General features: G+C 41.3%; 1 protein-coding gene across 3 annotated transcripts in view; it reads right to left on the bottom strand.

Moving 5' to 3' along the window:
- Window positions 1–22,360, bottom strand: part of NRP1 (neuropilin 1) — a 126,876-nt gene that overhangs the window by 28,862 nt on the left and 75,654 nt on the right. For all 3 annotated transcript variants that reach the window (XM_079996455.1, XM_079996454.1, XM_079996453.1), the window contains exons 7-9: window positions 6,914–7,072; window positions 3,024–3,168; window positions 717–1,051 (exon numbers count right to left, since the gene is read on the bottom strand). In XM_079996455.1, the coding sequence (XP_079852581.1) occupies window positions 717–1,051; window positions 3,024–3,168; window positions 6,914–7,072 (639 nt within the window). The remainder of the gene's footprint in view (window positions 1–716; window positions 1,052–3,023; window positions 3,169–6,913; window positions 7,073–22,360) is intronic.

Genomic DNA, 22,360 nt, shown 5'->3' with positions numbered 1-22,360 from the left:
ACTTTACAAATATGGGATGAATCTGTACATGCAAGCCCGTGTACAAGTGGCTGACATTCATGTTCATTTAAGCTTGACAAATCTAGCAGCAAGTCCTTTTCACCGGAACAAGCTATTTATTGTCCAATATCCCTATATTTTTGTTTGGAAAACCATTTGTATATTGTTATTATTTACTATAACATTTTACATACAATTTTATCTAATATACACATTTTTTTTTGAAAGACTCTCCTTTAATTTCAAAATCTGGAAAACTCCAATTTTTGAGAAACTGCTGTGTTTCAGTTTTTATGAAGTGTGAATTAGGTAGGTCTGCCTTTAAATGTGGACTGAATTTAATTTCATAGAATCCTAGAACTGTAGAGTTGGAAGAAACCACAATAATAACCTAGTCCAACTCACTGCAGTTCAGGAATCTTTTGCAGAATGTGGGGCTCAAACCCATGAACTTGAGAGTCTCATTCTCTACCAGCTAAACTATCCCAATTTACTCTGAATCCCTCATCAGAAGCTAGTTCTGTTGAATTCAATGGGCTTATTCCAGGAAAGTGGAATTAGGACTGGACTGTTGGGTTTGTACCATTACCTGCTACCTAATAATTTTTAATGGGAGAAGCTAGGGTTTGAACTAGGGACCTTCAGCAATCAAAGAGTGTGCTCAACCACCGAGCTACACATTACTCTTCCTTGCCACATGTTGATTATAACCTCACCTTGGCCTTCCTCTTGCTGGCATCCATAATCCATTTCCAGTCCGATCCATTGTTGCTGTATCCAATCTTGAACTTTCTCATGAAGACCTTGTTTTCTCTGTGTTTGCCTCCCTGGACAATTATGCCTCGCACTATCTTCTCTTCACCGAGGTCTATTTGAAGCCACTCCTTTGAATATGTGTGAGAGGTGGGTGGTGGTAGTGCCCACCCAACACGGCTCGTTATAAGACGCACATTTTCTGGGATCCAGTTTCGCTCAAATTCATTTGATGCAGTAATCTGAGAGTCAGTGATGAGTCCAGACACCATACCCAGCATGCCAGAGCAAGGATAATCTTAATAATAACAATAACAATAATAAAATGTATACATATACATACAGGACTTATAAGTGGTAAATGAACCAGTTTTTTGCCCTTGTATTATGGACAAACTGGGATTTTGATGGATCAGACTATTCACTACATTTTATTAAATTATCACTCCACTCACCACATCTGAAGGATATATGTAAATCTGTGTACTTCACAATATACCCTATATGTACTGTTTCAGTGCAGGGTCCGTTCTGGATAGTCTTTTGAATATTCTACCCATTTTGTAATACCTCAAATGCATGTAATTTAATTCTCTGACCAATCAAAGTTTTACTTCCTTAAAAAAAATATGCAGAGAAAAATGAAGAAAAAATACCATGAAGAAATTCTTCCCTGCAGGAAACCACAAAAACCCATGAAGAGCCTTTTCTTTTCCAGAGATAGATCTAATTTCTGAATGGAAAAAGTAACTTCTAATTGTGAACTTTTATATTTGACCAAAGAATCATTTTCAGTATTCTTAACTGTATCCATTAATATAGCTGTTGTACAGTTCATTATAATAGGAATGATAAAGAATATCATTATTATTGTTTTAAATTGATTTTTACCACCTCTAGCCATATCTCTCTCTCCTTCTGTTTTTCCCTCATAAATGATGTTTCATTTGGTATCATAAAAATCAAGTCAGAAAAATGTGCTTGTCTTGAAATACAGGATGGTGTTGAAACGTGGGAATCTATATATATTTAATTAAAAAGAGATTGCTTATTATTATGTATTTATTTTTGCCCCGCCTTTTCCCCTGACAGGGACTCAATGAAGCTTACAGATAAAATCGGGACAGCTAAAAACATGGGGGGGGGGGGAAATCCTTAAAAACCAATTAAACATTAATACAATTAAAACTATATATAAATATAAGAGATCTATTAAAATCATAAGGATAATTAAAATAAAAATAGCATGGTACCATTAACAAATGGCACTTTCTCTTAGCTAAAATACATAAGCTTGGCTCATATTTGACACTAAGCCAAAGTGTGAATGAGAGTGCAGGTCCTCACTGCAAAAGTTGCAGCTACTTTTGCTCCTCTCCCTCGTCCTGCTGCTGCTACTCTACGCACAGCTAACCATGGTTTGGCTTAGTGATATGCCTGAATGATCTGTCTTGCTCCAGAGAAACCACAACCTATAACCAAGGTTTGTTCTTGGCTTACCAACAAGTCCAAGGGAAGCAGGTGAGATTTTACCTGTATCTGCACACATGTGTGTTCATGCTTAGCCATGGTTTAGTTAACATCACCGAACCATTATCAGCTACCTAGTAAACATTTATAACTACTTTTACTTTTTAAATATTATATGTTTGTTGGCTACTGGAGCACCTAATAAACAATGCTAATTTTTAGAGTCATTTTCTTCAGCATGTTGGCAAATATTTGTATTGCAGTTAAGGAATTTTGCATGTTTCATCAGAAGTAAACCCCACTGTCTTTAATAGGGATTACTTCTGTGATTGCAACCTGGTTATACTTATATCATCGTCTGCAAATATTCATAAAACAGAAATAGGTAAAGGTAAAGGGACCCCTGACCATTAGGTCCAGTCATGACCGACTCTGGGGTTGCGGCGCTCATCTCACTTTATTGGCCAAGGGAGCCGGCTTACAGCTTCCGGGTCATGTGGCCAGCATGACTAAGCCGCTTCTGATGAACCAGAGCAGCATACGGAAATGCCGTTTACCTTCCTGCTGGAGTATTTATCTACTTGCACTTTGACGTGCTTTTGAACTGCTAGGTTGGCAGGAGCAGGAACCGAGCAACGGGAGCTCACCCCGTCGCGGGGATTTGAACTGCCAACCTTCTGATCGGCAAGTCGTAGGCTCTGTGGTTTAACCCACAGCACCACCCACATCCCAAAACAAATAGTTAATGCTAAATTCTGTTTTTTTTAAAAAAAGGTGAAAAACAAAAACTTAATCCTTACCTGTAATTTTACAGCCATACACTTCAAATCTTAGTGATATCCCAGTTTCCCAGCTTGCAGGTTTGATGCGAACAAAACGAGTCAGGATTGGCTTGGGAAATGGTCTGTAAGCAACATCAGTGGGGTTGGTGTTCCCTATGAACACCTACAGAAGGAGAGAAGGAAATGCAATTTCTCTTAAACATGTTCAAAACTTTTTCTTCTTTGCCCATAAATAAAGGGATTGATAACAATAAGTACAGCATTCACAGTCTGAAAGGGATAGAGGAGTAAAGGAGGACTTTCTTTGACTCATTGTTTACCTAGATAAAAAAATCCATAATTGAATATGGGCTGTTTAAACCCAATGAGTTTAAGTATGCTTAATAAAGAGGAGCCACTGAGTTCAGCATCACATACTTCCTTCCAATAGTGCAGCTTTCAAGTTATAAAGGAACCATTTTCTCTTATGGATAATTCCATAAGTAGTCTGAAATGCTCTAGATTTGTTTGCCACCACTACATGTTCATTCTACTCTCCCTTGACAGTCTCATCCAGCTAGACAAACAATACCACCATATAAATATATAATGCATCTGTTGCAGCCATTTGGGAAAGCCGTACCATAGGAAAGACAAATTCTCCACAGACTTAGCTCAAGGAAGGTGACTAATTTCCTCATTTCATTAAACAATGCAAAACTCCACTCTACAGATCTTAGGCAGTTCTCCTTTTATGGACAGTAATTTCTTACACCTTCCCCCAACTTTCCTGTTTTTTCCTTTGCTCAGAGCAGACTATAACAAAGGAAGTTGACTATCTCATCAAAAAGCTCCAGGTCATCAACCTGCGTACTTTTCTTGCTCTCCATCTTTATCATGGAACAAATCCCATTGAAACCTTTCTGTTTTTGGACAATTAAGACCATAACACACTGAATATTGCCCATGTAGCATCTTTTATGTCTCATCTGTTTCTTTCATTATAGTCTTGCTAAGAAATGCTCTTCCTTTTTTTAATGGGGAGGAAACGGCCATGGAAGAAGATCAGCAGGAATGTCTTGCAAACATTGACTATATTTACTACCAACCATCTGTTTAACTTATTAACATTAATTGCACAGGAAAGCTAGGCCAAGGCCTGTGGTAGAGTTTGGCTCCCTTTCAGTATGAGAGGACAAACAGGAAAAAACTATTAGGCTCTTATCCTGCTATGCCTGATAAGGAAGAATAGAAGAGGCACAAGACCTTCAGGAAAGTTATAAGCACAAATAGCAACAGTGGGGGATATTTTGGGCTTTGACCCATGAGCCTTGCTGAAGAAGTCATGGTACCTACATCATACCTAGTAAAGAATATTCATTTGGCACAAGGTGCAATGCTGGAGTTTTTTTCCTTCAAGGTATATACTGTGTTTTTATAAAATAAGGTGTTACAACTTTCGTAATATTTAAAAGTTTTGAGATTTGAGATTTGAGATTCCCTTAAACTCCAGCACCTTGATTCCCCCCCTCACCCAACAAAAAAAAAGTTATGGCCTTGAACTGGTGACATATAGGCAAGCCGCCAGGATGACATGGAACCCATAGCTTAGTAGTTTTTAGCATTTCCATCTCAAAGATGCACCATTAGTCCTGAATACACCCATTTTTGGCATTACAGCGGAACCTCGGGTTACATATGCTTCAGGTTTCATACGCTTCAGGTTACAGACTCCGCTAACCCAGAAATAGTACCTGGGGTTAAGAACTTTGCTTCAGGATGAGAACAGAAATCATGCAGCGGCGGCACGGCAGCAGCGGGAGGCCCCATTAGCTTAAGAACAGTTTCAGGTTAAGAACGGACCTCCGGAACGAATTAAGTACTTAACCCGAGGTACCACTGTATTTTGTTAGGACAATGAAATGCAAAGGAAGTTGAGGGACCTATATTTGTAATAAGGTAAAGGGACCCCTGACCATTAGGTCCAGTCGTGACCGACTCTGGGGTTGTGGCGCTCATCTCGCTTTATTGGCTGAAGGAGCCGGCGGACAGCTTCCGGGTCATGTGGCCAGCATGACTAAGCCACTTCTGGCAAACCAGAGCAGCACACGGAAACACCGTTTACCTTCCCGCTGGAGCAGTACCTATTTATTTACTTGCACTTTGATGAGCTTTCGAAATGCTAGGTTGGCAGGAGCAAGGACCGAGCAACGGGAGCTCACAAACTGCCGACCTTTTGATCGGCAAGTCCTAGGCTCTGTGGTTTAACCCACAGCACCACCCGCGTCCCTTATATTTGAAATAGTTGTATGCAAACAAGAAGGTTTTTGCAGGAACACCTTGTCCTACATGGGTGAGAAGCTAGACCTAACGAAATACCTTTTTCTGTTCTACACAGCTATTAAAATGAAATGAGCTCTATCTCATGTTGTATCTGGTCACTATTTTCTCTCTTTTTCTAAAAAGAAAACTAAACTTGAAAAGAAAAGAAAATAGTCTTGGAGTCATGGGTACAACCCTACCTTTGGTCAAGGCCATTGGTGCAGTTAGGTAATTTTAGACCCTGGACTTAATGATCTTTTGAGGGTTCCCCTTTAGATGGGCATGTGTACTACTTCAGTTGTGAAATACACAATTAACATTTCTCTTCTCCCCTCTCCCCTAACACCATTACATGCCTTACAACTGCTTCCACATTTCTGACAATATAAAACCAGCAGTAAAATTGGTTAGTAAGACTTCGTTGAGATCAGCAACTCCTCTTGAAAAGCATATAGAGATGAAGGAGGAAATAGGAAGAGTGAATCTCTTTTCCTACTTCCTCTTCCAGCTTCCATGTGCTTCGCAAGACTCTGATTAATTCCACTGTATCCCATTTTCACTCAGGTTTCTTTGAACAGTGAAGTGTGTTCTGTCACATTTGTTCTGTCTCTTGGTGGGGAGGGAACTGATTCAAGGGAAGGAGGCAGAGAAGCAACTAGAGGGGGGGGTGCCCACAGCAGTCGCTCTCAAAAATCCAAAAGTGCCCTAAAAAGGTTGGCCAGCCATTTCTTAAATGTTAAACAGCATTACTTGAAGTGATGGGTGATGAAAGCTAGACAGTGGGCCCAAGTAGTTATTGGGAAGGACAAGAAATATTGCTGTGGCATGGGTTTTAGTGGCTAGAGTCTAACACAACTGACATTTCTGAACAACAACAAAACTGGGAAAGTCTAAAAACATTGGGTACAGCAATCCAGACAAAACACAGCAACTTCTATCAACTTCAGTGAGATAGGCATGCATGTATTCAATTGGGTCTTAAAGTGCTTTACTTTGGCCAAATCATATCCAATGGGTTTTCCTGTTTTTTTATGTTACAGCAACAGAACTGTTTTACTAACTGGATTAAGATGTGCCTATTATCTATCCATGTGTGATATATCAGGGATAAAAAAGGGCAAACTATTGTGAGGAAGGGGAATTCTGAAATTAGAATGCAAGAAGAAACCTTGGATGTTTCACTATGCTGTCATTCCAGCTCTTTCGTAGCTTGAGAATTTCTCTCTCTTTTTGATTACTTACTAAAAAGAGCAATATGGGTAGCACTGTCTGACTCCAAGCACTGAATATGTTGTTTAGGCAGCAACAACAACATAAATACAGTGGTACCTCTGGTTATGAACTTAATTCGTTCTGGAGGTCCATTCTTAAGCTGAAACCGCTCTTACCCTGAGGCGCACTTTCGCTAATGGGGCCTCCCGCTACTTGTGTGCCTCTGGTGCGCGATTTCCGTTCGCATCCTGGGGCAACCAGGACCAGCTACTTTCGGGTTAGTGGAAATTGTAACCTGAAGCGTTCATAACCAGAGGTACCACTGTAACTGCAACTAATAAAGCACTCTAGAAATTCACAAGCGGTTCAAGGTGTTGTGAAGATGAAAACCTTACCAAAGGTTTATTATTTCCATCTTTGACTGAAATCCAGTCTTCTCCATTGGAGCTGGTATCTACTCGGTATGTTTTCAAAAAGTATTCTTTCCTCGTTTCTTTTGAGATGGCTCCCTGGGTCCCGATGGCAGAAACAAAGCGGAGAAGGCCCAAGTCCACCTGCAGAAAGGAGAATAATGGAGGGACAAAGAAACAGATCAATGGAAAATCAACATGAGGCAGTTCAAAAGGTAAAATCCAGTTAGGACCAGAGCAGGAAGGCAACTCAGTAATCAATTTATTGCAAAAAGGAGCTTTTAAAAATTATTGGTGGAATGAAGTTCCGGATAATGTTGACCCACGCATTTTATTAGAAAACGTATAGACATAAGTGAGTATCAGAGCAAGACAATGAATAAATATTATTTAGCCCAGAAAATTGATTTATTCATGCAGGATTTTGTTGCTCATAAGTGTTTATGATATAAGGACTTTATATGAAAATTATGTATAGGTGGTATTTAACACCAGTTACGTTAAATTGGCAAAAATGTATAAAACGGGGGAAAATAAGTGTTGGAAATGTAAAGAAGTAGAAGGTATGTTTTACCATATGTGGTGGCAATGTAAGGTTATTAAATTATTTGGGGAAATGATATATAACGAATTGAAAAAAAAGTTAAAAATAACCTTTGTTAACCATTACGTGTAGTGCTGTATATAAGGAAACCATTACTATTGTAACTAACACCTTATCTCGGTGGGGAGGGGTGTTATGTACTGAAGTTCTCACTCAGGGCCAGCAGGGGGATACTGTAGATAGTTATGCAAATGAAGGATCGAAAGTGACGTTCAGTGATTGGATAGTTTTAGAAAGTTGCTACAGTAACATTGTACTGGAGCTCTATATAAGCAGGCTGACTGAGCCTTTCAGTTCAGTTCTGTTCTGGCCTCTGAATAAACAAGAGCTGTTTGAAGAATCGCTGTGTCATCTGATATGTTCACCCACAACTTAACACTTTCTTATTAGGTATTACAGGAATGGATCTACCTAAAGGATACAAGAATTTGTTCATGTATGCAACAACGGCTGCTCGGACATTGCTAGCCCAACATTGGAAAGAAGAAGCCCCCACCAAGGAAGCTTGGCAAACTAAGTTAATGGAGTATGTGGAAATGGCTAAATTAACTGGGAAACTTAGAAATCAAGATGACAACAAATATAATAAAGAATTGGAAATGTTTATTGCATATTTACAAAAGCAATGTATGCAAGCTAATACATTAGCAGGATTTAAAAAAAATACTTGTAATGTTATGGGTAATGTTTAGATTTGGAGGCAATTGTAGATAAAGATTTTATTGACATGCATAAATGAAGATAATATAAGGAACCAAGGGATGGAGTAGAGGGAGTTCTGGGGATTACAGTTGTTATAATTTAAAAATTTTTTTTTTAATATAATAATTTTGTTTTTTGTGCAGAAATCAATAAAAAATATTATATCACTATGATTTAAGGACTCTATTTACCATATTATATAACGTGTGTGTGCGTACATACCCACACACTGTACACTGCAGAAACCTAGTAATAATAATAATAATAATAATAATAATAATAATAATAATAATAGATTGTTATGTTTTACACCTGATCCAACAATTTCTTTCCACGCATGGTATGGCAGAACACTAGGGTGCAGGTAGAAGAAGCTGCTCTCTGCATGTGGGGGAAATGGTCAAATTTGCTTATGTTCCTTTTGTACGTAAACTAACATAGGGTCCTTCTGCATGTTGAAAACAGTAAGAGCACCCCCCTGCTTTGCTTTCATATAAGCAAGACTTTTGTATGTGTAAGTGAATGCAACACTATGACTTATTTCAGCACTGTGCAGATACAAGCAACACTCCATCTTTGCTCTGAGTGCCTGATGGCTTCACATGCATGCAAACAGGACCTTCAAGGAAGAATTAGAAAGCATGGTTGCCGCTTTCTGTGCTTTACAGCCCCTCTTCTTTCCCCCAACTGCTGTGAACATCAAAGGACCTTCCGAAATCAGAAAGTCCATGTTTGCATGAAAACATTTTGTACACATGTAAGGGTCTCTTCACATCCCAGCTTCTGCATATATTGTCTTCATCATACAGAACTAATATTTGTGCACCTGCCTCACTAAAACAGGGATCCAGTAAGTTGCTTCGTTATGCTTTGGTTTATTTGCACACTGTTTTTTGGCCCAAAGGCAGTCGCTTGAGAGAGAAAAAAGGCACACTTCTACTGCATCACCAAGTATGGTTCTTATCTCTATATACCAAAGCACATGATAACATTTGCTTGACCTGTCACAAGGGGTATACACTTAAGTAATGGAATTTCTAAAGAACCATTTCCACACAAAATCAAGTATTTTCCTTCCCCTTAAAATGGCATTTGAGGACTTGCTACTTGTTCCCGATGAAGCTCTTTTTAACAGGTTTCTGTCCAAATGCTGGCCAGACATTCATCGGGGTGCTTTGACTCTGCTTCTGCTAAATGCCTCCTGCACATCAGAGACTTTTTAATTATTTTTGAAACATGCAGGATACAGATTGTATGTCTCTAGTGTCCCACAAGCATCCTTTTTCCTGGAAGTATGTCATACATCCAAAAGCAAGGGTGGGGTGGAATGGGTGGGTTAAATCAACATACCCTGCATTTGCTTAGGGAAAATGTGAAGGAAGTCCTGTTGAAGTCAGAGGGGCTGATATTTAGATAGGCACAGCTAATATAATCCACTTAGAAGGTGGAAGTCCTGAGACACAGAAAACAGTATATTTGGAGGGTGGGGGAAACTGTGATATGCAGGTTGATTTGTGTGAAATTACGGAGTGAAAGCTCTTACTCTTAAAATAGGGTGGTGGAAGAGATATCCAACCATTCCTCCACTTATTTGGGTTTTTTAAAGTGAAAAACTTTCCTTCACCAATTGCTTTTTCACCCATAGGGAAAAGACACAGACTCCCACAAACTTATGCAAATATGTATGCAAATATGCCATACATCCCAAAGCAAAGGTAGGACAACTGGGCAGGGGAGAAATTAAAGGTAAGAAACAGTTCATCACCCCTCCCCTCGCCTATACTGCTATTCCACTCCCTGTTAAAGCCTCAAAGAATATTAAGGGGGGGGGGAGGGAGAATCATGTCACTGAGTGTCACGTGTTGTTTTGTCCAAAGAACAATCTGAGGGTTAATGGGGAGAATGTCGGCATTATGGTGCAGAGCAATCGCAACTTAAGTTGAAATGCTCTCCAAATTGTACGCTGCTGATTGTGAAGAGCGCTGCATTTTTGAGTCACGTCCAGTTATGACATTCAATTCCAAGATGAAGGACTCTCAAAAATCTAGGAGACCAAGGGAATGCAGCGCTGAGTTACTTAAATGAAATCCTTTTCTCAGAAAATTCAAACAGCTCTTCAGTTTTCAAATGATTAGGGTCCCAAGCTCATACTGTTCAAAGTTGATTTGAAATGCCTCTAAATGGGATTTTCATGTGGCTGCTTTTTCCTTCTCTCCTTTTTTTTATGTCTTTCTCTCCCCCTTCTCTCTCTCTTTAAATAATCAGTAAGTCCTTCATTTTGAGTGAAGTCAAGCGATGGTCCATTATGAGAGTTCTACAGATTAAAGCCTATGCTAAAATTTAGGCTTTGAGAAATGGGAAGGGAAGTGGCTGATTATACGGGATCCAATTGTCTGACATACTATCACAATGTAACAATAATTAAGAATTTGCATTACTGAACCAGATTATTTAGACCACCACCATAAAAAATGACAAAATAAAACACCTTGGAAGAGGTGGTTCTCCATCGACTGGCATTTATTTCCCCTAAATCTAATGAATAAATAAATAAATAAAATAAAATATTGTTTGCACTTGCAAAAGTTCTGGGGTGGTCACAGTGCTACACTTCCAATCAGTGAATATCCTGCAACTTTTTATACCACGAATGTTCTTTTTTGTCCTACTTTTGTTATCATCCTGACAGCTGTGATGTGGTAGCACTAGGGAAGCATCACAGAGCAAACTAAAGTGTAATAAATCCAACCACAAATGTGCTATTGGTGTGTCAAGAACATGCAGCAGAACATGCCCGCAATAACACACCAGTTTGGAGGGGCCTAAAGCAAGCCTTCCTCAACCCTAGATAGTGGACTAAAATCCCACCATCCCTGATCACTGGCCATACTGGCTGTGGAATTATCTGTGCTGGAAAAGGCTGAATTGACAAAAATACATGGGATTGATATAACCACCTATTGTTCCTCTGCCTACCCTCCCCCATTTCCCGCCATCCTCTGTTGTGTCTCTATGTCTACTTTAGATTGTAATCCCCTTGAACATTCCTTGTAAAGCACTATGTACATAGATGGCACTCTGTAAATAAATGAATGATAACATTTGCTGCAGAAAGTCCCAATGAACTCAGCAGGTCTTACTCCTGAGTAAACATTTTAGGTACTCAAGCACTGCACTTTTTTTCTTTCTACGGTTACAAATCTTTGATGTGCCTATAGACAAAGAAGAGTGTTATTAATGATTGGGGATAGCTGTTGTTTGTTTGGAGTGTGTAGGTTTTGTGTGAGTACCCAACCAAACTGGTGGGTGGATATATCAAGAATATAACTCTGGTCATCAGACACAGTGTCTTACTGAAATAATTTCTGGAACTATCACCTTTAAGGGCTATGCCATCATTCCATTAGATGCCGACCTATTTCTTTAGGGTAACAATTCTGCCTGGACTTCACCTGTGATCATCAGCATGTGCTGACCTTTCGTCAGAAAGGAAATGTGGCGGATTAGGTTTCTCCCTGCCATTGTCAGGCACTGGGAGCCCATCTATAGTTGTGACAGTAATATGATTACTTGACAGCTGTTCCCTCCTTTTCTGCCCTTAGAGCCCTTTTAACTTTCCCCCTGACTCTCTTCTACAGACCATGCTACACTTTGGTTGGGAGAACTTCTGTTTTGCATTAAGATGAACAATGGAAGAATGTGGTGATGAAAGACGGAACATCTGAAGCTGAACATCAAATACCCTAGCCCCCCCCCCCAAGCATTATTTAAGCATTTTCATCCTTGCTGTGCCTCTGATTTATATTTTATAGTAATATTTTTATACATATTTTTTCCATACTGTTTTAGAAAATATTTAGCATTCCTCTGTGTCTATTACCTGGACTTGTAACTATAAATGCCAGCAAAGTTCAAATGTCTTAACTCTTCATTTCCAAGTTTAAGAGGTCTATTTTCTTGATTTTTTCTCTCTTTTCCATAGCACCGGATTTTAAATTTAAGTGAGCACCAACCCACAGATCCTTAACACGATGTTTCAAGAAACCTTGAGTATGTTACCTTTAAAATGACCTTCGCTAATAAGTACTGCTAGAGCTTACAATAAACAAATGGACCAATAACAGTGAGAACTACAAGCACAAGTTAGTACTAGAAGTACTAAAACTACCAACAGTGTGCAGGACTGGAAATAAAAGAAACATGTGCAGCACATATTCCCTGCTCCTGGGTAAAAGATGGAAATGAAAGACAAAGGAATTGCTCCTGCTTTTTCCATCAGTCTTCCAACTGGGGCCTAGTGAAAGCAAACTGGATGGTGATAGCTCTTTATTCAAAAGAACTATTGTCCCTCCATTTTCCACAGTGATGCCTGGCATCTGGTAAAAATATATCTTTGCAGCTAAGCTTTTGTCTTAAATACTGCAAGTAGAATGACATTGGAAAGGACTGCATAAACTAGGCCTGCTCTCTCACCAGGCGAAAGAAAGTCCACCAGCCATGTAAGGGGCTCAGTAAGCTCCCTCTCCCCCCCCCCCCTTCTACTGGGAAGTTGGGGCAAGGAATCACCGATCACCTGGCAGGCTACACTGCATGTCCAGTGGGGCGTGCTCTGCTTGGTGGGTCACTAAGTTGTGCAGGCCTGGTGTTCACATTTTATTTGCAATAATTTCAGCAGGAGAACAAAGTAGCATGTTTAGCTACTGTGTAGTAAATCAAGTAGCAAACAGAACGAAAACAGCTGGTTAAAGAGTTGTGTGCGGCGCACAGGCCATGAAATGAATCTTGCTGCTTCCTATAATCGCACAAACATAACTAAGCCCATAACTGCAAAGGACTCATTTCAGAAATGAAAATCTGTCATGCACAATAAAACATAGTCCGCTGAGACTGCTGTGGCAAGGGAGCGGTTGTTGTTACCAGCCTTTTTTAACACCCTCCTTGTAGGTCTGTCTGTTCTGTTGCCTGAGAAAACAGAAGATGAAGGGCTGGAGTTTGATTAACAGGAAGCTTTTTGTTTGTGAGCATGTCTTGTGACTTGGAAAGCTGCTGAATCTGTCATTTGACCCCCCCATTTGCTGAAAAGTCAATGTTTTTAGAGAATTGTGTCATTTCCTTAGATAGCAAGCACTGGTCTGTGTCTAATCAACCACTATGTTACATTATTACCCTGATTGCCATTACAATTCTTCTCCTGCTTGTGGTCAGCTAGCACTTTTTCTCATCAAGGTATCACCTTTTCCATGCAGCGATGAGTTCTATTCAAGGGTGCTCACATGCCACCATGCACCTGTTTTGCACTCTGGAGTGCCACTATCCAAAGATATAATGACCCCTCAAGACCCTTAAGAGGGAAGTTAATGCTGAAGAACAACATCTACCAGTGCCTTTTTTCTGGCCCTGCCCTGCCCACCATGAGCCCCCCCAGTGAGGCAACCAGGGCACACATGGACAGCAGCAGAGCGCAGTGCATGGCAGGGGGAAAACCACTGACTCTCACAGACCTCGGGGAGTGGGACTTCTGCTCTCCAGCCAGCTCTGGGGGGTGGCAGTGGCTGGACCCTGGCCGGGCTTTGCTCATACCACATCTCCCCATGTGACTGAGCGTCTCCTGGATGTGTGTGTGTGTGTGTGTGCCGGTATGGTGTACTGGTGAGTACCACCACAAAAAAGCACTGGCTCTCACCAACAAAATGTTAACAAGACTTCCCTCAAAACAGAAAGTGGCAAGAAAGAGACAGTGGTTTTGTAGCGACAGGTACCTGACAACAGGAGTTATCCCTGGGAGATAGGAAATGGCAGAGAACAAGGCGGAAAATGTCATTTACCCGAGACAAAGGAAATAAAATACAGTGGTACCTCGGGTTACAGACACTTCAGGTTACAGATGCTTCAAGTTACAGACTCCACTAACCCAGAAATAGTAGCTCGGGTTAAGAACTTTGCTTCAGGATGAGAACAGAAATCGTGTGGTGGAGGCGTGGTGGCAGTGGGAGGCCCCATTAGCTAAAGTGGTGCTTCAGGTTAAGAACAGTTTCAGATTAAGAACGGACCTCCAGAACGAATTAAGTTCTTAACCCGAGGTACCATTGTATCCAGGGATAAAAGAGCCTCTCAGGCAAAAAGTAGAAAGCAATATCTGAAAGCAAGCAAGAGCCCCTGGGGATATTGATTTCTTACATTTATATTCCGCCTTTCTTCTGTCATGGAACCCAAGGCAGCATGAATGTGCTTCCTGGCAGTCAGTGGCAAGAGCCAGATCTGCTTATCCTCAGCAAGCTGGTAGACACATATGTCTTCAGACCACACCCTGGGGCAGTTTCTAGGAGAAACTGCCAACATAGCACTAAAAGAGCCAACGTGAGGGAAGGCGGTGGGGGTGGGCTTCCACATTTTGCTTCTCAGATTCCCTTTCAGAGCAGGTGGAAATGAGGGGGTATTTTTAAAAAAATGTAAGCTAAGAGTCTGGGGCCCTTGCTGGCTCTGGGCCCAGTATACCAGTACCATTTGCACCAGCCTACTGGCGGTCCCGATTGTCAATGTATGTACATATTTATGTGGTTGGAATGCAGCCTACTATACAAATATCACCCATTGCTCTGCTTGCTTTTGCTTCTAGCCCCACCCGCTTGTGCCTGTGACCCCTGCAAAATTGACTTCCCACAAGGGAAAGCTGAAAGAGTAAGAAAATAGACCCCCGACCCTGCCTTACAGGAAGATTAAGATCAAGATAGAAAAGATGCATGTGTGCTGTGTAAGTTATGAAATGTGGCACACATGCTTTTCTTGCTGTTAGCCGTGTGCCAATCTGCCATCTGCTGTGTATATCATTTTTCCTTGCCTGCATGTAAATTGCTTGCTTATCAGAGCTTCCACAACATGATTTTGTCATGGGGGGTGAAACCTCTGTGGAAGGGAAAGTGTGTCGGAAGCAGTGTTTCTTTGGTAGAGCTGTTCCTTCTCAGCCTTGGGACCCTCTTCTGAAAAAATGGAAATCATAGTGGCCTACCTCACAGAGCTGTTGGGAAGCCCAAAGAAGCATAAATTATGAAACAACCTCTGCACCAGAACATGCCGCAGAAATGACTGATAACAGCAAAAAAGGAGTAAGATGCGCTATTTTCAAATGAAATGTTTTGTTTTATCTTTTTTAAAATTTAAAATTGTTGGCACTGCTGAGGGAAGGCAGAAAGGGCCTCTGACACTTGTCACGGCTATGCTTGCAAGCTTTGTCACCCCCCTACCCCAAAAAATAAGGTGGGGGGGGGGAAAGAAAGATCTATCTTTTTGACAGAGAAAAGATAATGTGTGTGTGGGCTGCGTCACATCTGGATTCATGGCACATTCTCCTACTCTTATGTTAATTTTCCCCCGCATAAATCAGAAGCAACTAATTAAAAGAGAAATATTTAATTCTGACATGTTCTTTGAACTGGCATTCCATCTGGTTCTGTTTTTGAATAGTAAAAAAAATCTGCTGTAGCTGTAAAAATTGGCAAGCAGTACTCTGGTAAGGGGAGACAAAAGCGACTCAGTACAGCAGGTTCATACACTAGCGTTTCAAGCTTGAGACATTTCCAAAATTCAGCATACCAAACAGCTCCGGCACGGAAACTATGAAAATTAAATGTGAAAGCAGCGTGCAGGGTAAGGTGCAGGGAGGAATGCTATTCCCATCCAGGGAGAGGACAGTGACACTAGTATACATTAGTTCTGTGTGGTATTCTTAAGTGTTAGGCAGCCTTCGAAAAAGTGATTGGTTGAGAAGTTGGGCAGAATACAATACGTCCCATTGAAACCAGCTAAGTGTGCTTTACAGTGTGTTTTTACTGGCCATGCAAACAAAGGAGAAATGTGCTTTCAGATGCACGCCAGTAAGCTATGCTCCATCTGCACAACTTTTCAAAATAGATTTCAAGGTATATTATTTTCGGAGGAGTCAGAGAACATATCCCTTTTCCCACTTCACCTCTTGCTTGGCAACACCAAAAAATCTGGACATGAAGGCACAATGCATTCCTATGAGAGAGAGAAAAAAGACTGTGCTTCAAACCAAAGCAATCAACTTCTTATGTAATTGGAAACTTCTCTGTGGCAGGGACAGAGGCTGATTAACTCCTGGCACCTTCGAAAAAGAATGCTTTCTGTCTACAAGGAGCACGGCTTATTGTAAAATATTACTTCTCTGAAGCCAAAAGCTTTGCTTTAGCATCACATTAGCCTGCAAATGCACACCTAAGACATTTCGCAATCAATGGGTCAACAAAAGAAATAGATGTGAATGGGCTCTCCCATACCCCTCATCCCCTAGAAACCCTTGCTAAGCTATAAATTATTCAGAAACTTAATACTTTTAATTAACATTTTGGAATACTTTTTGTGATTTAAATTTAATTTTAAACCGTAGCTTAATCCTGCAGTTTGGAACACAGACAAGTATTTAGTGGAACAGCATTCAAACCAGCAAAGTTTCTTATTGAATTGCACTTTCAAAACAAGACACACTTATAGAGCTTCAAAAATTCTCAGAAGCAAGCCACAAGTGTCCTGCGGTCTCTGCGTTGAGTCCTTCCCTTGGAAACGGTTTTTGCATCTCTTCCAGCGGTCACTCTCATTCCAGGCAAGTCTAGCTTGTAAGTACAAAAAATGAGTATTGAAAGCAGGCAGGAATTACTGCCTTCTCAAATGGTGTCACAATAATTTCAGCTCCATATTATTCACCTTATAACCTTGGATGCAGCTACACAGAGCAACAGGCACCCTTCAGTCTTGGATTATATAAACCCTTTTCAGAGGACAAAATTCATGCAAGGGAATACACATGAAGAGGGAATAGGATCATTGTGGCAAGGCCCTTACCCTTACATACATTTGTCTGAAGACCTACTCTAATATATTCCAAAATATTCTAATATTTTTGGCACCACCAAGATAAGGTAAAGCATTTTAGTGACTTCTCTCTGATTGGCCAGATATTGCCTGTGATCCTGGCAGAACAGGTACAATCTCAGTGACAGATTCTCATAGTTCTGCAGCTTAACTCCAGCTCATACTTTACAGTGTACAATGCAACTGAGTGTATCCTAGGAACACAAGGTTGTGGCCAACTAACTTTTACTCACAGTATTCCCATTGGAATTAATGGATCTAAGTCAATCATGTCCAGTCATTGCAATGGGTCTCATCTGAGTATTACCAATGCTGGGTATAATCCACTGGAAGTTGCCTTATTCCAAATTAGACCCTTGGGCCATCTAGCTTTGTAGGGTCTACACTGACCAGCACGGGCTCTTCTGCATGCAAGTCTGATGCTCTACCACTGAACAAAGCAACCCTTCCACATCTTGAGAGTAGCTCTTTGACATAAAGAATAAATGTCATCTGGTGGATTCAGCACAGGAGGCCACACAGGAGAGAAACAACAGACTGCATAGATACCAGCTGCTTCTCAGTTGTTACGTTTAAACATCCAGTCTGAAACTTAGCCTGGTTATAGACAAAAAAGAGGGGCTTCAGTTTGTTTAATCTATGTGGACTCTAAAAAAAAGAAAAAAAAGGAAGAAGCTGTTGCTGAATGAAACATTTGTTCATTGACAGATGCAAAGGCTAGAGCAAGGCCTTTTAGAACTGCATTTTAAAACAAGGGAATACACAATGGTTTCAGGTTCGCACAAGCTCTGCTGTGATGGCAGGAAGTGATGGTGACAACAAAAACAAAATCAGGGTTGCGTGAGCCCAGGCGATGGAATGCACGGATTCTGGAAAGATAGATAGTTAACTCAGTGAAGCAAAGATCCTTTGACCTGCAATCCCCCCACCACTATGAGAGAGTGTTGTAACGAGGGCAAAGTTCAGTGGAAGCATAAAGGAAGGCTGGAAAACACATGGGTGCAGGCAGTGAATGACCAGGCAGCAAGAAGAGACTTGAAGGGACAATGAGTTGAATAAGACCATCATGGCCTCTTAATTGCTCCAGCTTATATCTGAGCACAGATGTGGAAACTAGTCCAGGCAAAGATACGTAACTGAGCCTAAAAGTGATGGCAAGATGCTGTGTAATTAAATCTGCAGAGTAGCAGATGCTGTGCTACCAGCTCTTTCTTGGATCCCTGCAGTGTCTTCACACCCTCTTCCACTCCTACAAATGACCCACTATCACTTTTCTGTTCCTCCTCAAGTTTGAACAGCTTCTCAGACTGCGAATGTTTCTTCCCCCTTTTATCTTTTGGGCCCCAGCAGTGCTTGAAAAACTAATTGCTCACCACTTGAACTTGTCAAGGCTGCTAGCACCCGGATCTTCTGACACGTAGAAACTAGGGCTGCAGTCTCTACCTTTAAGAGCTGCAGAACAGTTATCATTTTATCTCCAAGTTGGAAAAAAGTTACACCAGTTGAATTTCTACTATTGTTCAATACACAAGAGCCCTGTTGGACCATCTTGCCTATGAGTCCTGGAAGGCTTGCTCCTTGCCTAGCAGGCCTTTTCCCACCTAGCCTGGGAGGGGAGGGCCCTGACAGACTCCCACTACAAAAGCTGAGGCTACTGAACAGAATCTTGGGTTGAGCATTGTTCAGGGATTTTTGTCGGGGAGCAGCTGTTGATATTAGCCTTTTGCATGTTTGTTTTGGATGTTATGATTTATGTGGAAACTCTTCAATTTGGTTGTGTGCTTTTTGATATTTTGTTGATTGTTTAGGACTACTTTTGTTACATTTGTAGTTATGCAATTTTTTACATGTTGCAAGCCGCCTTGAGGGTGGTTTTAATTTTGAAAAGGAGGCATACAAATAAAATGATTGACTGAAAACCCCAATATGAATGAGGCTTTATGATAACAACTTTTGTGGTGATGCAGGAGTATGTCCAAATCTGCTTGTTTAATGCTTGTTTATTGAAAATAAACGCGGGTGGCGCTGTGGGTTAAACCACAGGGCCTAGGACTTGCCGATCAAAAGGTCAGTGGTTTGAATCCCCGCGATGGGGTGAGCTCCCATTGCTCGGTCCCTGCTCCTGCCAACCTAGCAGTTCGAAAGCATGTCAAAGTACAAGTAGATAAATAGGTACTGCTCCAGCGGGAAGGTAAACGGCGTTTCCATGCGCTGCTCTTGTTCGCCAGAAGTGGCTTAGTCATGCTGGCCACATGACCCGGAAGCTGCATGCTGGCTCCCTCGGCCAATAAAGCGAGATGAGCGCCGCAACCCCAGAGTCGGTCACGACTGGACCTAATGGTCAGGGGTCCCTTTACCTTTACTATTGAAAATAATTTCTAAAAACACCAAAGATTCAGTCATACTTGCTTCTGAGTAAATGTATTTTGGAGGACTGGGTTGCATGTTCTATACCAGGGCTAGGGAACCATTGGGCCAAGGGCAAATGTGGCCCTCTGGCCCTTTGTATTTGGCCCCCGCCCACCAGCATGTGGACCCTGGAAGGTTGTCCATGAATGAATGTGTCCTCCCTACCCCCGTTCTAGACTCTCAGTGCTGCACATTGGAGAGCAAACATGGTTTGCATGCAGAAGTTATCAGGTTAGATCCCTAGCATCTTCAGTTAAAAAGAACTGGATAACAAGGAAAAGAGCCCTGACTGATAACCCAAAGAGTAGCACTGCCAGTCAGAGCTGACAATACTGAACTGGATGGACAATAAATTCTGAGCTGGAATCAGGCCTCTTCCTGGATATAAATACCCTAATCTGTTGTTTTGCTCTTGAACAAGTAAATATGGAAAACCAGCTTCGTGATGTTATCCTCTCAACTGAGCAGCCAGTGCCGCTTGTTATAATTTTCTGGAGTGGCATTATGAAATGTGAAATGACATGAGCTGAATAGATAACTTGTGTTCGTGAAAAGGGGAGAGAGGGGAGGAGGAAATGAATTGACAGTAACCTGGCTTTCATGTCAGTGCACTCCCTAACGATGAGTAAGGCTGACAATGACGACTGTGAACTTCTGCTCTCAGGCAGCCTTTCAAAGGCAAGGAAGAGCCAAAAGCAGAGCTGTTTCTAGGATTCATCTTATCACAAGCAGTTGTTGTACGATAGATTTGGGTACTGTGAGTGCTCAAAAGAAGTGGGGGAGGGAAAGCAAGAAAAAAGCCAGACACTGCAGGTTTCCTATGCACCCCCAGACTCTCACACAAAGCATTTAGACCGCCCCCCAGTAAAGCCAATCTGAGCAACTGCCTGAAAGAGGAATAAACTTTCTCAAATACACACACACACACACACACTGTGTACCAGCCACACACATATGAAAATATGTGTATATGCCTGGCATGAAGACAGAATATTGTACAGATGTTAATGTGGGATGCCATAAGATGAACTGCAATAATTTTTCAGCCTGCTGCTGGAATACTTCCCTTTTGCATCCGTGTTATAACAGTTCCTCTCCACACGGCAGTCACAAAGTTATAAATATTAAAGGAATATGGATTGCTTAATCATCTGAAAGGGAAAAGGAAGGAGACTCCATTTGGAGGCATCTTTCGTTCAGAGGAAGTATTCTATACTAATAAATGTTTTAAACGCAATCAATATTTTTTTTCTTGAACAAGGGGGAGAAATGCACAGCATTTTTGATGTTTTAATCAATGCAGACTGTTGGAGGAATTAATATTATCTAACCTATTTGTCTTGGTATATCTTTCAAGTCTTGAAAGTGGGGGGGGGGGGCAAAAGAAAGGGAAATTAGGTTCCTCCCAAGCACTGTGAAGTTTCTGTCTCCCAATCAGCTGTTTGACCTTTGGTGGAAGTATAGCTAAGAAGGCTACTGTCTGTAGAAGTTTTAATATTCACAGTTCATAAAGCAGCAGCCCACCTTCTGACTGATGGCAGGTGTGAGTCACCAGAACACAGATGCCTCCTCTAACGCCCCTAAGAGTATCCGGGGGCTTAACGATACATGATTTGTGTGACCTCAGTTGTTTGTTTTTAAAGCTCAAATTATGTATTTATTAGCTTTAAGTCTTGCCCTTACTCTCAAAGGAACCCAATACCATTACAAAGCAGTTGCATACACCTCTTTAGGGAAGTGGCACTGGGGTGAGGATCATAGAATTGTAGAGCTGGAAGAGACCACAAAGAAGAGAAGAAGAAGAGTTTGGATTTGATATCCCGCCTTTCACTCCCCTTCAGGAGTCTCAAAGCGGCTAACAATCTCCTTTCCCTTCCTCCCCCACAACAAACACTCTGTGAGGTGAGTGAGGCTGAGAGACTTCAGAGAAGTGTGACTGGCCCAAGGTCACCCAGCAGCTGCATGTGGAGGAGCAGAGACCCGGTTCCCCAGATTACGAGACTACAGCTCTTAACCACTACACCACACTGGCTCTCACGAGAATCATCGAGTAACCCCCTGCAATGTAAAAGATCTTTTTGCCCAACATGGGGCTCGAACCCACGACTCGGAGTTGGAGAATGGTCTTTCTCTGCAGACTTGCCAGTGCTAAACCTTGGACATCCTTTAGAAGTACTGGAAGACCTATTTATTTGGATTGGATTAGTTTTTGGCATCTGAGGATAAGTCAGTTCGGACCTACGTGGATGGTGAAATTAACAACACTTAAAAAATAATAATATCCTCATGCTGATGTTGCTCCCAGCTGTGGCTCTGAACAGATGTCACAATTTTTTCAAGTGAAATTTGACAAAATATAACATGAAAATGAAAATGATCTGCATCTTGATACCCAACATGTTTGCTATCTCTGTGTAAGATGCCTTGTGGGGGGGATTATATCTGAAGGGTGGGATATAAGCAAACAAAACTCTCTACTTGTAATTGTAGGGCAATTCCCAGGGTACGAATCTGAAAGATGTGGTGATTTGTGTACACTGTACACAGAAGACAGATTGCAATGGACATTTCTATTTGGAGCAACAACAACAACAAAAAAAAAACCCAATGCTGATTTCATACACCCATAAGAATTTGACAACAGAACTAAGTCTTCTGTACTCTTGAGTGGGTTCCGTTCAGCACTGCCTGCATCTCACTCAGACTACATACACAAACTATATATTTAAAGCACATCCCTCCAAAGAATCCTGGGAACTCTAGTTTGCCCCTCACAGTTCAAAGCACCTTTAATAAACAACAGTTCCCATGATACTTTTTTGGGTGGGGCG

This window comes from Podarcis cretensis (genome assembly GCF_951804945.1).
Source record: "Podarcis cretensis genome assembly, chromosome: 12".
NCBI lineage: Eukaryota > Metazoa > Chordata > Lepidosauria > Squamata > Lacertidae > Podarcis > Podarcis cretensis.
The sequence above is the reverse complement of the archived record's forward strand: the minus strand, read 5'-3'. Positions and strand labels throughout refer to the sequence as shown.